We start from the raw sequence: 20,717 nt of genomic DNA, 5'->3' as shown, positions 1-20,717 counted from the left end.
GTTACCTTTTAAATTTTATTTTTTCTTCTCTGTTTTATATTCTGTGCCAGATTTATGCATAAACTGAAGCCAAGGGGCTGTAATATGGTGATGGAGTTTTTTTACCATTGCATTAGTACATCAAAACTTCTTTGTATGATTTAAGGATTGATTTTATTCTTTACTCAGGTGCTGGCTGTATGCTTGGATTCTTGGTTAAAAAGCTCAACATTAATAATAAATCCTTGCTTCTAATGGTACCCTCTGAAACCAAACTCTCTCGGGATCTTCTCCAACAATTTACTTTAGAAAGAAAAGAAAGTGTTTTCAGATCATTTTGTCCAACCTGCTTCTTGAAGCAAGACCATTGCCAGCACCAGTTTAGGCCAGCAATGGCCTTGTCTAGCTTTCTTAAAAGTCTCTAAGGATGGAAAACACACAGCCTTTCTGGGTACCCGTTTCATGGTTGCACCACCCTCCTACAATCCAGCCCAAAACTTACAAGTTGCAACTTAGAGCAATTAGTTGCCTTTTGACATAACATCCACTGCTTTTGGAAACACCTTGGATACACTATTTGTAATGCCTCTCCAAGTAACTGTAGACTGCAGTTTTGTCTGTCATGCCCCTACGTATTTCCTTCTCAACAGACTGAACAGATCCAATCATTCAACCTCTCCTTGTAGGCCACACGCTTCTTGCCTCTGATCATCCAACAAGAGACATCCAACATCCTTCTTGAGCTTAGAATCCTGAAACTGAATGCAGGTGCAGCTCCAGGAGGATCAAGTAGCAGAGGCGGAAATAATTGCTCTTGATCTTCTGGCCACATTCTTCCTAACACAATCAGCATGCAATTTGCCTTATCTACAAAGAGAGCATGCTATTGTCTTGTATTTTACTAGGTTTCCATTTCCCAGGAAGTCTGCTACTCAGCCCAGTGTTTTTCCAAACTGTACTGATGCATGGGTGCAGGATTTTGTACTTCTCCTTGTTAAACTTTGTGAGGTTTCTCTTGGTTAATTCCTCTGTGGTCCCTTTAGCACTGAGGTTGTGCTACATAGTATATCAGCCTCCATCCAGCCCCAGTTTAGAAACATTCATATATTTAAAGATGAACTTTTTGTCATCATCTAGATATTGACAAAGGTGTTCAACAGCATTAGCTCCAGAGTCAACCTCTTAAGTATTTATTACCTACCAGAAACCAGGTGTTGAGCCACTGCTGCTACCCTTTGTGTCTGGTTCCAAGACTTAAGTAAAATCTAGGTTCTAATACCTACTTACAGGGCTCAAGAAGTAAAAGACGACTGAGACAAGAATCTCTTGAGAAATTCTGTGATTCTTGAGAAATCTTGTCACATATAAGTCCATGGGATGGGCTTCACCCAAGAGTGTTGAATGATGTCACTGCAAGGCTGTTTTTCTATCATCTTTGAAAGGTGGTGTAGATCAGGAGATGCTCCTAGTTACTTTTTCTCCAAAACAGGGAAGAGAGTCTGGGGAACTACAGGTTGCCCAGTCAGTATGACTTCAATCACAAGGAAAATCATAGAGCAAGTTCTCTTGAAAGTTAAGTGAACAAGAAGGAGAAGATGGTGATAGTAAATTAGCATAGTTTTAGAGTGTATTGTTCTTGATCAACCTGATTGCCTTCTGTGGTGTAAACACTAGTTTTTTTGTTAATGGTCCACACTCTATCTTGATGCTAATTACAGTTGGAGTTCCTCAGGGGATGTGTCCTATTAAATGTCTTGGTCAATGACCTGGAGAAGGAGATGGAGTGCACTGTCTTCAAATTTGCAGATGACATCGAAGTAGGGAGTGCAGTTGATATGCTCGAGGACAGAGCTGCCCTACAGACTTAGACAAGCCAGAGGAATGGGCTGACAGGAACCTCATGAAATTCAGCCAGGAGAAATGCATCTGTGTTGGACCTCATCCATTGCCAATATTCAAGCTAGGGATCAGCTCTGCTGGGAAAGACCTGGGGTGCTGGTGAATAGAGGTTCACTGAGAGAGCTGAGAGGTGGATTTGTTCGGCCTGGAGAAGAGATGGCTTTTGAACATAGCAAACATAAATTCTACAAGGAGGTTATCAAGGTTCTTTATTATAAATATTCCCAATGCGAGACTGAGAAACAAGACTGATAAATTACAGCAGAGGAGATTCTGACTGTATATAGGGGAGAAAAAAAACAAAACCAAAACCAACAAAAATCAGAAAAACCCTGATTAAGACAATTAAGCTCAGAGAGGCTGTGCAATCTCCATCCTTGGAGATTTTCAAGATCAGACTGGATAAAACCTTGAGTGAGCTGGTCTAAGCTCACAGCTGACCCTGCTTTGAGCAGGAGGTTGGACTAAAGACATCCTGTGTTGCCTTCCAGCTTGCTTACATGCTGCGATTCCGTAGACTCACTAAAGTTAATGCACATAGTACTTTCGTGCAGTAACTTAAGACCTTTAATTCACATGCTTTGACTTTTCTTAACATTTCCCAACAGCCAAGTGTTAAGGATTCTTGTGAGAATATACCCTGACACTTTGCAGTAAACAAGCTTTTGTTTTCAGTAAACTTAGAGTACACAAAGACAACAGTATGATGATGGGATAAGCAAAATTTTCAAATCTACTGCTTATTTGTCCTTCAGGAATGTTATCTAGGCCTTCCTAGATAGGCCTTCCTATCAACTGGACATATAGCTGTGAAGATGTGATAATATTAGCAGCTTATGTTAGAAAGTTAGAAGACAAATCAGGAGAACTGAAGATTGCTCTTCTAGATTTTATTAGAAGCCTGCATTTCAAACATACTAAGCTCCTACAGTTCCTAGTGATTTCAGTGGAGCTGTATCTGCTGCCTAACTAAAGCAGATACATGTTGCTTGCACATGTGAATACCTAAAGCAAGGTATACAGCTTTATCTAAAGTACTTAACTCTATGTAAAGAGAAACCCTTCATTTTCTTATGGTGTAGCCTGGTATTTCACCAGCAAAGTGAATGAGATTAGAAAGTATTTAGACATTGCAATGTTTTTATTTATCGTCTACTGTATGATTTGAGTTGGTGGGAAAAAGACACACATGGAGATTTAGGCACATCGACTAAGTGTTGCAGGACTAGAGATTTTAGTTCATAGGTTATACCTGTCAGCAAGATGTACTTGATTAGAATATCTAGAATCCATGGAAGAAATTTTGTAAAATATACTGGGAATAATTATTATTTGCTATTGAAAGCTCTTTTCCATCTTCGGAGTTGCCACAAAGCATTTTAAAAGGTCTCATTTTGCAAATAACTTACTTCTTTAAATTGTGGCCTTGGCTATGCAAATTTTACAATTTGTTCAGATTGTAATATTTTGAATTGTTTTGAATATTGGCTAGCACTTGTTTGATGGGTTTTAGGAAGCAGTTAAATGTCTTAGCCAGACATGAAGATTTGTTTGTTTGTTTGTTTGTTTGTTTGCTTGTTTGTTTTAATGTGAGTCTTTTTCTGTGTGATCCACTGAAACTTTTCCTTTCTGTGTAATCCTGAAATTCTAAATTTGTAAACTGACTTTTGTTAGGGGCATTATTTAGTTTACTGCAAAGGTATTAAAGACTTTTAGTCCTCTGAAACTATGCTTAACTCTATATATGCAAAGTTAATATTTCTCTAGTTATAGGTAAAAAATACTCATTTTATCAGAGGCAGTGCAACTTGTTCCACTGTAAAAATTCACATTTGTTTTAGTTCCATGGGACTTAAATTTTAACACACAAAACAGACTTTGGGGCAACAGTAGTTCGTATTCTCATGCCTTGTATTGAATTCCTCATTTTTGTTCATCTTTTTATTTGGCAGTGGTACCATTAGATAATACTTGGCCTTTGTTTATTTTATTGATGTCCAGAGGATGTTTTTCAGCTTTACTCTGCCTAAGCAGGATTCAACAGGGCAGCAAGATGGTCATTGCTGAAGAGCTCTCTGCATCCAGCACTGAACAGTATAACCAATCATTGAAATAATTGAAAATTCCCCATCTGAGTTCAGATTCAGCCTTCAGGCAAAAGAGACAGAACTGTGAATTTCAGTAAAGCTGTGTTCAGATATACCAGGCTGAGATTAGTCCTTTAGTCCAGCACATTGGTCAGGGCATTGTAAATGAAAGTGCAAAAGGCATCACACACTTTATGTGGAACACAGCATTGAGTGTGCCTGCCCGCTAATCTTAAGATTTAGATTTTTGTCCACAACCTTTTACACTGCACTTCTTACCAAAGGCCAGGGGAACGTAATATTTGAAATATCAATGGTACAGCTCATACCTGAAAAACTGCTATAGTTTAAAAAATAATTTTATCAGTGAATTTTTTAAGAGCCAGAAAAGTCCGTAAGAGTTCCATTGCCAGGTGTTGGCAGCTTATACTGGGTGCTTGCCAGGCAATGGAAATCACAGTTCTGAGCTGAGTACTAGTGAAATGCATGGAGAGAATTAGGCACTTCATAGGAGTGCTCAGCATGCCATGGCCTGGTAGCCCACAAGGACCCAAGGTGAGAAGGAGCAACCCATCCTCACTATCAAACATGCCTTTCTACTATTTTCAGTACCAAGACTGGTTCAACTCTTCCTCACAGACAAGTTAGAGAACATGTGCTGTTGTAACAGTGGCTGGAAAACTTGCTAAGGATCCCATGTTTTCAAATATTACTGTATGTTTACTAGCACCCTACTGGCTATTTTAAGGGAGTGTCTCTCACTGTGTTTTCTTGATACTGTCCTGCTTTGTTTAGATATCTCTGAAAACAGATGAAATAGCTTCTGTCACATGCCACACTTACTGGCTTATAGGCACTGCTCTTGGCTGAGGGAGACGAAGATTTAAGTTCAAGCACCAAATTAAGCTAAATAGGGATTTGATCTTGAAAGGAGGTGCACAAGTGCTCACAGATATCCCTTTGCTGTCTTTGTCACAGTTTTATGTTTAGACATGATTGAGAAGTGCAAAGAAATTCTCAGACCGTAGTCCATAAGGAAGGTGACTATCTGTGGGTATGATGTGGGCTTAGGCATTAGCTACAGGTCTCAACAGCACAGCTATGTGAGGACTGAGGCAGGTGTGTCCGTGCCAGTAGTTGGCACTGTTTTTGTTACCATAAAATTAGTAGATATTCAATCTGTGTTTGCATTAGAAACTGTAGTGGAATAACCATCTGATCATTTGAAATTTCTTTTGCATTTTCTATAGCAATGATCTTCAAAATTTTGTTCATAAAAGCTGTAACTAAAAAATAAGTTTATTTTTAATGAGCAGACTTGATCAATCATTCCAACTTACATGTTAAAATTTTCCTCAGGAAGTCCTAATAAAAGTAAAAGTAGGTAGTTTTTTGGTAAAAGGTAGCAATGTAAATGATCTAAAATTCCATGACCAGAAAATCTGCAGGCAAAATTTTCATAAAAAGTAAGCAAAATCTGCATTAATTCTTGAACTGCAGGTTGGGTGTGCAAGATAAAAATTAGTGAGTGAGAATACCTACTATTGTGAACAGAGGGAGGTGGTTAATTGTCACTTTCAATGAACATGTGAAGATTTTTCAGTAGCTTAAGACAATAGCTTTGTTTAATGCTTTAAGGTGAAAAAAAAAATCTGGTTTGTTCAGTGAAGTGATAGTTTTAAACAGAATCAGTGATACAGACAAGATTTTGGTTTTATTTGAGGAGGCGTTATGCTGATATAAGAAAAGTAGGAGAAGTGTATTGGAACATTACAGATTGCAAGGCCAGGTAGAAACAAGTACTAAACATTATGGAGGGACAAATGCAAAGAATTGGGGCTATTTCAGTTAAAGAGGGAAAAAAAAAGAGGAAACAAAGTAACACAAGCACAATACAAAAACAACAACAACAACAACAACAACAACAACAACAACAAGATGTAGTTTTAAACAAATGTTCTTCAACGTAAAGGTTTGATTATGGTGATCTCATATGTTCCACCACAGTAATGCCTCTTGGTGATGAGTTAACGAAATTGGAATTTTGGGGGGAATATAGGATTTAATTATTTATTAATTTTTTTGTGGGATACGGAGAACTATGCTTTTGTAACCACACATACACCAAATGAGCATAGAGTAGCAAGTCATGTGATAGCTAGTGAGATGATGAAATCAAATTGGAGGGGAATGATCCAGGGGGATGAAAAGCTCATGCTGCCACCAGGTTAAAGCTGTGGATATCTCCCCCTTGCTGGTATTCCCACAGGAATCAAGGGAAATGCGTAGAAGGCATGGTGGAAATCTTTGACATGCTGCTGGCTACTGCTGCTCGGTTTCGCATGATGAACCTTCAAGGAGAGGAATTTGTGTGCCTTAAGTCCATCATCCTGCTCAATTCTGGTAAGTGGTGCGTGTTGCTGTCACTTGGGTGACTGTGGTTGCTTCTGCACGGGGTTGAATGCTGCTTTTTATTGCTAATGACATTTCCATTTTGAGACAGCAGCAATCGAAATGGGGCCGTCAACATAGACTCAGGCAGAGCCACCAGACAGGGATGGAAGTTGGAAAACCTGTTCAGTGGGGTAGATGGCACCCAGCAAATTAATGCAGTAAATAGCAGGCACACTGCATACAGCTGATGTGAAGGGCAATCAGAGCAGTTTTGACCTAGGTGCTGGAAGGTCTTAAAGCTCTGATTACATGACACTGAAGTATCTGGAGCCACATGCAGAGCATCCAAAAGCAATGCTCAGTTGTAAATCTAGACCTTCCTTTTTTTGATGATGGCAAAATAAAGTGAAAAATAGCAAAAATGTAGCTGAGTTTATCCTAGTTTAGTTTATATTAAAGAACAGGCATCTAATACTATGTTATCACCTTCTGCTTCCTTTATAGTTGATGAAATAAGTATTTTTGAGCTGTAAATCTTATTATGAACTACACTTCAAAAGTAGACAACTAGATAACAAGTGTAGGTATAGGTATAAATATGTAAGGTTAGCTGACTTGAATTCTGCATGAGATGATTGAAATAAGCAAATTCAAGTTGAGGCATGTGACAGAAAATTTCTGTTGCACACCAGAGGATCCTTTTCTATTTGAAATTAGAAAAAAGTCCAGACACTTTATTTTTAAATACAGGAATGAGGCCCATGGTGTTCTCACAGAAATGATAGAGGCCTAAAATAATAATGTATGTACCAAAGTCAAAATTTTAGACTCAGTTCTCTGTGAAGTTGTTACCTAATGACTGAAGATGTCAGTTTCCCAGCCCTGAGGATTTACCTACTTGGTCTCCCCTTTTCCTGTTGGGTTTGAACTTGTAGATGGTGCCAACCTCTAGAAAATAGCATATGTGGTAGGCTGTATGTCCTTTTTATCCAGTAGTCTAACAGATCACGTGCCCAAGTTGCATGAAACACTAATTCAGTTAAGGCTGACTTGAAACACAGCAGACTTTGCTCTATCGATCAGGCACTTCTTCCTTCATGGAAACCGGGACCTGGTCTGCTGGAAAGAAAAAAAAGTTCAAGCAAGACTATATGTTACACAACCAAATATATAATATTTCCTTTATGTTCTATGAGAAATTAATGTGGTTTAGATTGTCACCAGTTACCAAAAAGTGACATCCGAGGCAAGCACCTGGTGTATTAGGAATCAAGGGTTACTGTGTTTATCTTGGATAGCAAGGTGTGGCAAATTGTAATTGCTGTTTCACTTTTTTTTTTTCCTCTTTTATTGTGCTGATAATTATAACAGAATATTTCCTACAGTTAAATATTAATCCTGAAAAGTGATGTTTCTCCAGATGTTTAGCTAATGTTCAAGTATAATTATCCTCTTAAATAAATCTAGAATATATAACTGATTTATAGAAATAATGAACTAGAATTAAAAAAGAAATAGATTCACAAGTTTGAGTAAGTTAGATGTTCATGTCTTGAACATGAAGACTTCAAACCAAGATGTTGAGAGTTTTTGTCCCACTGCTGAATTTAATATGGATCCAGAAAACTTCATTTGTTATTGAGACAAAGCTCTGCCAGATATCACAAGGTATCTTTCATAAGCATATCTCACTCCTGTTAATGGGATTTTTTGTTTCAAGACTCCTCTAAGGAAAAATTGTGAAAAATAAAAATATAGCAAGTCAAGTCAATGATAATCAGAGGCAGATTTCCCTCTGCATGTAAGAGATGGGACCACTGGGTGAGGCCAGGAGATATGAGAATTTCATTCCTTAAGGTTCATATTCAGCAGGTTTGAATTAGTGGTGCTCTGCATGGTAGGAGATCAGAGTTCATCTGATGAGTGATCTGATTCTGGGTGTGGAATTTTTTTCTTACATTAAATGAAAATGTATAGCTGCTCAGAAGGCTTTATGAGAGTCTTGATGCTGATAGATCAGAGGGCATGGTTCAGGTTGAGCTGTTACAGGTTCACGATGAGATAAATTTATATGATTGTTATGAAGCGTGTCATGTATTGCTCTGGCTTGAATACTGTACTTATTGCCGTATATCTGAGTACACTGTAAATTGAATGTGTATGTATATATGGCTGCAGAATGTGTGTCTGTATTGCTTGTAATTGCCTTTATGCATAAAGGAAATTAATTTTACATTTCAATTTTTGCATTCCTATAACCAACTAATTTTATAACTGTCTGAAGATTTAAGTACTAGGCAGTGGGAATGTGGGCATGGGTTCTTGACAGTCACATCCTTTAGATGCCCAAATTAGGAGGCTGGACTGTGTTATAGAGATAACCAAGTAGCATAATTTTGGGTATATGTAATAGCTATGTAAGTGTTGTTTGGCACAGATGGTCTAAAACGTCTTCTGAGATGCTTTTCTTCACAGAATAGAGCCAGACTCCTTAGGTAAGGTGTTGGACAGACATGAAATATTATGTTCTGTGAAGTACAGATTGTACATCACGCATGAGAAGAGGCTGAGAGAGATGGGTTTTGCTCATCCTGAAAAAGGGAAGGCTAAGTGAGGGTTTAAATGCAGTCCTCAGACAGCTGAAGAACAGGTTACGGAGAAGCCAGGGCCAGACTCTTCTCAGAGGTGCAAGAGGAAAGACAAGCTGCAATGGAGGCAAACCACAGCAAGGGAGATGCTGACTAGATGAACAGAATAAAAAAATCTTCCCAGTGGGATATTAAGTACTGGAACGGGTTGGCCAGAAAGATGGTAGGGTCTCCTCTCTGGAGATACTCAAAACGCAGCTGGACAGAGCTCCGAGCAGCTTCACCAAACCCTGAAGTTACTGCTATTTGAACAGGAGGTTGAACTAGATGACTTCCAAGCCTCCATTAACCTGAATTTTTTTGATCTATGCAAACACGTGCAAATCTTCTACTAAAGAAAGAGCAGAAAAACACACAATGAATTTTTTGCTCTTATGCTATCTATTACACATATGCCTATGATTAAACTAGCTGATCTCAAAAGGATTTAAACAAGTGGATTAATTAAACAAATTGGACTAATTATGCCACATTTCATATTTAAAAGCAGTCTGCATTTGCATTCTGAAGCTTTGTGTGGATTTAATTCACTGAGTGTACACAAACATTTCTTTATTAAATCCTTGGACATCTGTTGGTCTCCTCTCCTGAGGTAGTGCTGTTTATTGCTGTTGTTGGACATTTATTTTCTCTTTCTTTTGGTAACATCTTTCAAGGTTGTTTAGTATCTTTACACTCCTTTTCTATGTGGTCTTGGGCAAAATGAAAGCAAATCTTTTTAGCTTCACGCAGTGCATGTGGAAAAGATGGAAGGTTTTGTTTATAAAGCAAAATATACATTTATACTACTTCCAAATTTTTCCTGAGATATCAAGGCGACAGAATGTCTGTAACAACAAGGACAGCATTGTCTCTAGCTAAATAACAAACCAGAAGTTGCCCCTTGAAAACTACAGCACTAAATCTTGCGACTAAAAAGCAAAACTGTATTTTCAAAAAACACATTCTGCTCAATACTAAAGGGCTTTTTCTTAGCACTGAAAGATAAGTATTAGAAACATGAAAGTGCAACATGATGCCAGATGTTTTAGGTGTGTCTGAAAACAGGAGTGGTGCTATGTGGCAAACAACAGCCTTTCATTTTGTAGACAAAGATGTAGGTCACGTCTGCCTTAGCAGCTGATTTACCTAATTAGTTAGCTGGTTAGTCCACAGAGATGGAAAGATTTAGCTGATTTTGTACATCCTGAAGGCCTCCTGATACCTCAGTCCATGTGACTGTTATTATTTTATTCTGATTTTTCCAGCTCCTGTTAAATTGTGCTTTTTATTTATTTCTGTATTTTGGGGGCTGGAGGATTGCATAAGTGCATGGTACAGAGCTGAATTTGCTCATTACTCAGCCTGGCTGACAGAGATGCAGAGCAATGGGGCTTGGTGGAAGGGGAAGAAGAGCCTTGGGTATCGTTTGTGAGCCTGAACTCTAAATGTAAAGATATTTTAAACTGGGGTTTGTTGTGACAGGAAAGATGTAGAGGGCGTTCCCCTCTACATCAATATGCAAAAATATATCACTCTATATATATCATTGACATATATAAAGCTGTATCACTATGTGTCAACAGCTGGCACAGTTGCTCTTGGCAGTCCCCAAGGGACCTTCTTCTGTGAGTAGCTGCATGTTGTGGCCACAAACTGGGAGGCTTTACTGGTTTGTAGGGTTGTGCTTTCTCTGTTCTTGCTCCTGTTATGTTTTACAAGGCTGGCCTACAGAGAGGGCTGGAAAACAACCTGGTAGCTATTCCATTTAGGTTTATTTTCAGCTTCAGAGCTTGGAAAGGCCTTTGAGACTGTTAAATTTCATTTTGCTAGAACAATTTTCTGCACTCTTGTTCCAAAACTCTGCTTATTTGTGTATGTGTGTGATAGATAACTGGCATTTCTTTTGGGGAAATTTCTGGTCATTGGCCTGGGGCAGGAGCAATCACCAGGGGGACAGAAAGGAAAACCAACCATCATTTTTCTTGGCAGTTATTGACTCGCGATCCCCTGAAATCTCTACATTTTTGGGGGAGTGCTTTTTTTTTGATTTATACTTTTTAATAGCTTCTGGACTAGACCTAGGTGAGAAACAGTTCCTCCTAACGGATTTTTTTTTTTTTTTTTCTTTTACTAGTTTCAAAGCTATGAAGCTAAAGATTATTGCTACAAGGGCACAATGGCATCCTCTGACTGAGGCAAACTGCTTCAGAGGCACTGTGGGTTTATGAGACTAACATTTCTTTCTAATGGACTGTCTTTTGTCAGTAATATTCAAGAATCTTACCCCTACAGGTGCCTGCTAAACTATAAAGCCTGGTATTATCAGTAGGCATATATGAGCGTTGTTAAGACTCATTCATCTGCGAAAAGCCCCAGGAGCTGTTTCTCTTTGCTGAATTCATTTCAGTAAAATTCATAGTAATCATAAAAATCTTGGTAAGAAAAAAGGCCATTGTACTATCTATCTATATAAAATTTGAAGCAATATTGGCTATCAAAATTAAGAGCTCTGACTGCTAGTTTACAGAAGTTGTGCCGTGTTTGAGTTATTTTATTTTATTTAAGCACTCTCTTTCACAGAGACACACTGATGTTCACAAACACAAATTTAGATTTCATTTTAGTACAGAAGACCCAAAGTCATAAAACCTACTTGCAGGTTACAATAGTTCTACGTGTCAGGTCCTTGAAGTACCAATATGATGTGAGGAGGAAAGGTATGCCAAGGAGATGACAAAAAAAGATCTGTTTCCCTGACTGCTCAGATGCATGGCAAAATATTCTTATCTTAAAATCCAATGGTATAACCCCCAGGCTAAAAACAATACAAAAAAGTTAGTTTGTATATGTCTGTTTGTGTACATATGCATGTTAGCATGTGTCTTTTTTCTTAATATCACCAACTGCATTGCATATTGTGCTATATATGATGTTTTAAAGAAAAGCAAAGTGAAAATAGTTCCAGAAACCATTTTTTCCAAGGACAAAATCCAAATTTCTTCTTGGAGCTGATGCAGAAGAGCAAAAGCACAGGATTTGTCAAGTACTTTATAGAAACAGGGCAATGAACATACCATGACCAAGCCAGTTTGATTGTATTACCGTATATTCATCTTAAGCTTTTGCTGCCTAAGGAATGGATTTTAGTAATATGAGCTATTTAGAGTTATGGGCTCAGTCCAAAAAATTAAAAAACTGGTGCTGAATGCAAGAGCTGTCTTTTGGCAGCACAGTGCTGTTGAGACCTGATTTACATGGCTGTGTGCTGCTGTCCAGAACAAACTCAAGATTAAAAAGTGCAAAATAGTTTAGAATTTCCCATTTAGAAAGCTGATGTGCTTCACGCACCCAAGAATTGCTACTGGTGAAAGCTCTTATGCTTGGGCTAGGGTGTTTCATGGAAGATGTAGACAGACTGTTGCAGGACAAGTTTGAAGGTGTTCTGATCTATGGAAAAACTTCCTTCTTGTCCAAATCTCCAGGCATCTAACTTTCAGCAGTAGGCAATGCAAGATGGCTAAATTCACATAGGTTGCTTTGGACATTGTTTTTAAAAGAGACTTTGTTTTGTATGTGAAGGAGTACACCTTTCGAGGCTCTTAATTGGTTGGGAGGGTTTTAATGAGGCAAGCATACATAAAAAACCACCTAGTTTTGTTTACATGTTTTGTGGTAACCTATTATTCTGTTCTAGAATGACTAGCAATTCACTAGAAATCAGACATTAAACAGCAGAGAAAATGGGAAAAACTGCCCAGTTCTGGGCTGGTTAGTAAGTATTGCAGAGCTCTCAAGGGGCAACAGCATCTCCTCAAGGTTTCGGAGCTGAGTGATCGACAGAAGAGTGCGGCTCACAGTTAAGTCTAGCTGCAGGCTACCGGTGTCCCCTGCCACCTGGCCCAGGCTGTGGACGGGCCTGGGCAGGGAAGAGGCACCGTCTTCATCCTACTGCTTTGCCCGCAGTGACTAATCCAAGCTCCAGGGTCATTCAAACCAGTGACCTGGCTGACGAGCAGGAGGGTTTGCACACAGTCAGCTCCTGTAGTTTAACACAGCCGAAGAAGCCAGACACAAGGCATACCTTGGGCAAGTCTGACTCCATCAAAGTAATTTTTGTCTGTGGTGTGTTTGTTTTCTTTCCCCTTCCTACTCCAGGTGTGTACACTTTTCTTTCCAGCACCTTAAAATCCCTGGAAGAGAGAGACTATATTCACCGTGTTCTGGACAAAATCACAGACACTCTGATACACTTAATGGCTAAGTCAGGTCTTTCTCTGCAGCAGCAACACAGACGACTGGCTCAGCTCCTCCTCATCCTCTCTCACATCAGACACATGAGGTGAGAACACTGGTCCCATGCAAGGGCAGTTTCACAAATGCAGACACACGCTTTTCCTTCACAGACAGATAGGAGTACAAACTGTGTGTAGAGCTGTTACAAAAGAAACATATGTATGTTCGCTTTCCATAAAGATGTATTGAACATGTGGAAAACAGTACAGTGGATTATGGTGTGAAAGGAGTAAATGTTTTCCCTGTTGTTTCTTTTGGTTTTCTGTTCCTTATTGTTTTGATAGTGCCTTAAACACTTACCTTCTTTTAATGTTATATGAATCTTTTATTCTGTTTGAAAGGCACTGAGTAGAATAATAAAATAGCAGTAGCCTAGTTCTGCAAACTTTAGTCTCTGATAAGATTTAATAAAACTATCACTTTTATGTAGCCACTTTTCACAAGCGCCTTGATTGCAAATCACTTTAGAAAAGAGATTAGAGTAATTATGTGTATCTTATGGGTGAGGATAAATGCAGATGCACTGAATCCCAATTTAGAGGACTGTGCCCTTTGCTAATTAGAGGTGACATGTCTGAAGCACTCTTTTAGTAGTTGTAGCAAATGCTTCTCCCAAATGGAATTACCTCTTAAGGTAGCTGTTCAGTGGCTGGAGTATTAACAACACAGCAAGTCTACACAAAGATACAGTATAAATTTAATTTTTATGAAGGGATATATTGTTACAGAGATTTAAATTTTAATTATTTCAGTTAATAAAATTAAAATTAGAGTAAAAACCGCATCATAGCTAGTAAAGCTGAAACATGCAGTTTTTACCTCTTGGATGGCTTGAGATCTTTAGGAAAAAGTAAAGGAGCCTGTGCATGTGGTTTTTTTACTGCTGTCTTTTTGTGGAGTTTCTTTGTCCTCATGTTAATCATCCTTCTTTTTTTTTCTTTTTTTTTTTTCCCCTTAAGAAGAATTTATACAATTAAGGAAGTTCCAGATACGATATCAATTCATGTTCCCATGTTTTGTGAATTACAAGTGAGCAGTTGTTAACAAATTGGCTGAAGTTGTTTTCTAGGAGAAAAATCTGATATTTTAGGTTTTACTATAGGAAAGCCAAGATTCATCCCACCCATTTAGTCACAGTGACTAAATCAGGACTCCATATGGTCTAGGCTACCTTTTAGGCAAAGGAGAAAAAAAGAGCCACCTTTAGAAGGGAACTTGCTTATAAGCAGTCCAAAATGCTCTTTGAAGGTGCCTTATTCTGCTAACTGTAGCAGGAGCATACAGCAACAGCACTGTTAAGTTAGTTATTTTATACAAAATGGAATTTATTTGAACCTTAGAGATATTATTAGCTAATAGCTTGTTTCCCCTGTAGCATATTTGGAAAGTAACCGTTGTTTCATTACAACCCACAGCAACAAAGGAATGGAGCACCTGTACAATATGAAGTGCAAAAATGTAGTTCCACTCTATGATCTCTTGCTGGAGATGCTGGACGCTCACCGACTGCACGCCCCAGCAGCCAGGAGTGCTGCACCCACGGAAGAGGAGAACCGGAGCCAACTGACAACTGCATCAGCTTCATCTCATTCCTTGCAGTCCTTTTATATAAATAGCAAAGAAGAGGAGAATATGCAGAATACAATATAAACAAAAGTCAACATATACAATGGTATGAGAAACCCAGCAGCGTACTACTTAGCTCATGCTTCATTTCTTCTATAGTGCCACCCGTGTAAACACTCCAATGACAAAAGTCACCTGCAATTTCCATTTGAGTGTTTGTAAAGTGCTTGCCTGAATTGATTGCTTATCCTAAACAGAAGACATTTCATTGCTATGGACAGCCAGCAAGGATTGTCAGGCTAACTTGATTTAAATTTTGCAGTGTTTTTAATTTAATTTTGCATGTAAATTGGGTAAGTCCTAATCTAAACTGAATGTTTATTTTGCTATCTATTAATAGGCCATACACCCATGTGTATTGACTTCTTCATGAGTGGTAGTCTGTGCTGATACCTGCCCCAAATTCTGAGCTTGCTTAATCCTTTACTTGCTTGAAACTTTGAAGCAGTTTCCGACCAAAAGAGATTCTGGATGACTTTTTTGGGGGTTAAATGGAAAGTTCGTTGGCATCCTAGTGAAACTGAACTGCTAGTGACTGTCTTGGGAGTTTAGATTCCTGCCTCTCTTCTTCCTACAGTAGAAAGGAACTCCTGTCTGTAAACAATACTGGTTTACCTTGCTGGCTTACATCACCAAACAACTCCCTCTCATGACCAAACTTTCAGGCCTCCTTACCATATCCTCTAGCCAAATGGCATTGTGTGTATCTTGTCTGATCCTACAAAATTAAATTGTTCTGTTGCCTGGCAGCGTGTAAATCAAGGGCAACACAACAAACAGTGATAACATAGACAATTACTCTTAAATGAGACTAGATGATTACAAAAATCATCAGGTCTTAAAAAACAAAAAAGAAAAAAAAAAGAAAAAAGTCTTCACACATGTATATCATCCAGCACTCTTTTATTAAAAAATCTCCCCCTGTCCTTTGCTTGTGCTACAAGCCAGGGGGGTGAGGATGCCTGTGCAAGACTGGCACAGCAGGGTGGGATGGGCCTGTCCCACTTGGTAGAGCATGGCCTGGCCTAGCATGGGAGGGCTGGCAGCACAGCCAGAGCAGGAGGCTTTGCAGTGCCTTGGCTTGCTTTGGCTCTTGTTGGGGCATGCTCAGAAACCCCTGTTAAGAGCCAGCTCACCTGTGTCACCAGAACTGGCCAATGAGCCTCAGATATGGTGAAGACTCTGGGACTGCATGTCCAGGAAGATAAATCTGGCTTTCTCCATGCATGTGTATAACTGTTTTTCATAAGCATTAGTCAGATTCTTCAGACCAACTGTAAATATACAAAAGGTCCACCGACATCAAGAGTTTCAGCAAGACATGAAGGAGAGAGACTGAAGAATTCCATACTATGTGCTCTTCAAAGTAGGAGTTGGTGCTGCTGTTCAACTACTTCTATGCTAGAAAATTAAATGTGTCAGGGAACGTTGCTGGGTACTGGACTGTGACTATTACATATGCTGGGGATATTTTATTAGTCTAATGATAAACTTTGCCTGTGCTATCTGCACTTCTGGTTTCCAGGTGCAGTTTTGGTGTTAGCACAGACCAGGGACTGTTCCAATAGCTGGTTGGAAGCGACCACCCTGCCAGCAAGGACGTTTCATAGCACGTGCATAGGCTCCTCCATAGCAGCTGGGCACAGTGCCAGAGAAGGGTTCAGGGATGCTTCTTTTACTGCTATAGTTGAAACCTTTATGTTAGATTACATTGATTGGACTATCCTGTAGTAACTAAATATAGGAAATAGTGCAACTAATGCTGTACAGGAGTGCCTATGTCTGATTATGCTCCCTGTTACACACAGTCTGTGTGCAGTGGGATTGAGTTACATAGCAGTTGTCAAGGCAGCAGGGCATAGGATGAGTTTGTGCTCCAAGTCAAGGATTCAATTATTTAGTGAATGTTCATAATGATGTCTATAACAGTTTCATGTAGATATCCAAGGATATGCACAAAGTCTGAAGCTAGATGCTACCTGCCTTTGAGAAGATTCCTCAAAAAATGTGCAAGCCTAAGCATGTGAAGCAATCACTGTAAGTTAACAGGCCTTTTATTGATGCATATTATAGTGTACTTTTTTTCTAAATGTGCCAAAAAATTTGTCTTTTTGTGTATTCAGTAAGAGTGTGTGTGTCTGTGTGTGTGTGTGCACTCAAACTTGGTACCTAAGGGCTTTTGGAAAGCTCCTAAATGCCTTGAAAGAAAATGCACATTTTGTTTTGTAGCTGGTTTTCAAATTTATTAGAAAAATCATGAATGCCCTGAAATGAGTGCAGGCTAAAAGATCTGAACAGAGTACAGGAATCCCTGTAGTTATACTTATGTGCTTACACCATCCTTATTCACTTGTAGCCTAGTGTGTGTTAGAGCTGCTTTTTAAATACTGTACATGCAACTTGGTGTTCTCTGTGATGGAACACACAGATCAAGCTCATAAGCTGCAAGGCAAATTGGTTTCAATGCATGCCTCCCTTCCTACATCCCAGAAGAGTTCATTACATTGATTCAAGTGTAAATTTAGCCAGAAGGAAAAAGAAGTCGTTCATAGAGAGCAACTCCCAACAGAGAGTTAGATTCTCATGGTACTTACATAGGGCAAGCACCACTGCACTCTACAGATTTTGCCGGTGAAGCTGGATAAGCGTGAGTTGAAGTGGTGTGCAGCAAACAGAAGGGTATCATAAAGTGTCTTGGAACATAAGAAATAATCAGTCAGCTCACAGTCTTAATTGTGAATGTTTTCCTAGGCTCAGTCCTTGAAAGGAAATAATTTAGATTCAACCAGTCCTCCCATGTTTGTGGTGACAACAGTGAAAGGAATCCAGGAAAGAAAAACAGTGATTCCCAGTAATACGTTAATTTACCTTGGGGCAGTTTCAGGATCTGTGGCATTAACTTGTCCACTATATTCTAACTGAAGTAGCACCTTATTGAGTATAGTAATCTTCCCGTAGTTATCTATAAAGATGATTGTCCACATATCAGACAGCTGAATGTAGCTATTCAATTGATTTAACAAAGTCTATGATACAAAAATGGCAACAACTTTTTATTATGTAATTATGAATTATGCTCTTGTGTATGCAAACAATTGTGCCTGACATTTGGTAACTGTTATTTCACAGGATGCTATATGTGTGTGTGTGTATATATATATATACATATATACTTTATATTTGCAGCTGACAAACCAGTACTACCTGAATACCTGGTGCTGGATATGAAACAAAAATATATATCATATATAAAAAAAAAAAGAAATAAAACTATTTAAGGCAGCTAATTATGCTTTTACCAAAACATTCATAGTGATGTCTCTGGACAGCTAATGAAAGAATTATTTTATAAAGTTTATACATGAAGTTTTTTAAAAAAGAAAAAAACCAAACAAACCACACAACAAAAACCAAAAGATCCCCTAGAAACATAGGCAATGGAATACCAGCACAAGCCAAACAAAACAGACCAGATGAACTTGCTTTGCCTGAGAATATGGTCATTACTGAATTATTACAAAAAGGAGGCAGGAAGGGGAAATATGATGCAAAGCACTTAGTGGTGCCTGAGTTTCCACCAATATGTGAAAGCTACTTTGGTTTGTAGTGGTTCGAGCCATGTTGTGATGTTGCAGACTTTGTCTCAGGTAAATCTCCCCATTGGGGCAGTAGGATTTGTACTGGTGTAAAATAATTTAATGAGAGTTTCTTGGTGTGTGTTTGTTGTAAATTTACTATTATGTTTCAGTGACATCTCTTGATGATTTTTCTCCTTCTGTACACTGAAGAGTTTAATAATTTAAAAATACAATTAAAAAAAAAAAGTTAACTGAGTTCCTAAGGTTATTTCAAGGACTGTCATCACATCATCGGACTTTAAATGGAAAAAAGAAAAGAAAAAACCCAGATCACACCTCTATCCTCCAACTTTCTTTGTATTGAAGCCTCCATCCATTCCAGCTGATGCCGACTGATTCCTTAGGAGTTGTGCCATATGTTAAAAATCAAGCAAACTACCAGCAAAGTAAAAATTCTGCCTCACTGGGCCTTAGTCTTATCACAGGCTTTGGTAGGAATATAGCAAGCCTCTCTTGTGTATATAATATCCTGCTTTAAAATTAAGATGCAACCCAACCTGAAGCTAATGGGATTTTGTATATAAGGTATTATCAGCTGAGTTTATGTGAAGTGCATTTCTTACTTTGAATAAAGAGATGGCTATTTTCAATGCTATCTACAGCCGCAATATAGCTTTAGAGAAAAAAATTCAACAGATATAAAAGAAGGATCATGTTAACGATGGTATTGCAATAGAAACTAGTCTTTGCTGTCACCTGCAATTATAGCTTAATCTCAAATTGATCTGAAAATTTTAAATTAATATTTCCTTTATATTAGTGTCCTAGCCTTTCTACTCCCAATTCTCTTTCATCTTTCAAATGTAGATAGCTTTATATCCTGAAAGCTGTTTTCAAAGTGATTGTTGCCCATAAGGGTATTCAGTTTTGCACTGTGTTTAAAAAAAAAAAAGTCTAAAAAAAATCTTTTGCATTCAGATGTGCCTAAAGAAACAAACTAACAAATATATATGCTGCCATCTTGCAAATTAGTATGCTCTGTACTCCTGTGTGCCTATAATTAGAAGTCTGTTTCTTCAGAAAGTGCCCATTGGAAAATGAAGGGATAGACTGCTGGTCATGAGACTTGCATTAACAAGCCACTTTATGTATCACCTTATTGTATATACTATAAAACAAATGCTTTTGTGTGCACTATGTAGCCTGTCAATTGAAAGTCTTTTATTTGGTATAGGCTCAGCTGCCATAGTGTATTTGTTGAAGTATTCTGTTCTTTCAATGATGCATATAAAATTATTGATGTCTTTGTTTTGGTGTTTTATTTGTTTGTTTGTTTGTTTTTTGTTTTTTTTTTTCCTCCCTTGTTTTGCACCTAAAAAAGTTCTTTAAAAGTCTAAATGAAAAATCTGGTAGGCCAGCTGATTGGTGCAAGATTTTTATCAATGTATTTGATGTTGAAAATAAAGAATTAACCAGAACACTTTGTTTCATTTGTTATCTTTTGCGTAGTTTTAAAAATACGCTTCTCTGCTTATTGTTTTCCAGTAACAAGCAAAATGGTACCCTGTTTTTTTACAGAAACAGAATGTGTCTGTTTCCATACATCTAAGAAAGACATTTCTTAATTAGCTTCTTCATCTTTCCCAAAGAACATCAGAGAGTGTGTGTTAAGCCTAGTCTAGTATTCCTAATGACACCAGGGAAGGCACTAAGTACCTTGTACTTTATATGCTGTAATGTCCTGAGTATTTTATATGCTTTCTATTCCTTATTTTAGCTTGTGAAACAGATTATGGTGGAAGAGACAAATAGTGTGAATTTAATTTTCTGTAGTTGCCTGCCACTTACCACGATTTAGCTAATATCAAGTAAAATGGGACTTTTTTCCCAAGTGAAAGCTGGTCCTCAGGGAAAAAGGAAGTTGTCTTGACTAGGCTGTCAGGAAGAGAATGAACAGAAATGAAAGATACTGCTGTTGACATAAATTAGTTTGAACTTAACTCTATCTGGTTAAGTACTCCCAAAATTATATTTCGTCTTCGCAAGGAATCAAACCAGCAATCTATATCATATATATATACATATATATATATGCATATATACATATGTGTGGCTGTGTGTTCAATACTTGTAGCTATATATCAATAATACACAGAGAGTATATAGTCTGTATATTGATTTTTTTCATCTATTTTCAGTACTGCGTTGGTTCTGAGTGGGACTATCGGCTC

General features: G+C 38.2%; 1 protein-coding gene across 3 annotated transcripts in view; it reads left to right on the top strand.

Annotated features, from left to right (window-relative positions):
- ESR1 (estrogen receptor 1) overlaps window positions 1-19,964 on the top strand; it is a 160,568-nt gene extending 140,604 nt beyond the window's left edge. For 2 of the 3 annotated variants that reach the window (XM_065055290.1, XM_013368702.3), the window contains 3 exons: window positions 6,235-6,368; window positions 13,145-13,328; window positions 14,698-19,964. In XM_065055290.1, coding sequence (XP_064911362.1) covers window positions 6,235-6,368; window positions 13,145-13,328; window positions 14,698-14,932 — 553 coding nt within the window. In that variant the 3' untranslated portion in view covers window positions 14,933-19,964. 3 annotated transcript variants of the gene reach the window in all.
- The last annotated feature ends 753 nt before the right edge of the window (window positions 19,965-20,717 follow it).

The sequence above is a fragment of the Columba livia genome, chromosome 3 (genome assembly GCF_036013475.1).
Source record: "Columba livia isolate bColLiv1 breed racing homer chromosome 3, bColLiv1.pat.W.v2, whole genome shotgun sequence".
In the NCBI taxonomy this organism is placed as follows: Eukaryota; Metazoa; Chordata; class Aves; order Columbiformes; family Columbidae; genus Columba; species Columba livia.
The sequence above is the reverse complement of the archived record's forward strand: the minus strand, read 5'-3'. Positions and strand labels throughout refer to the sequence as shown.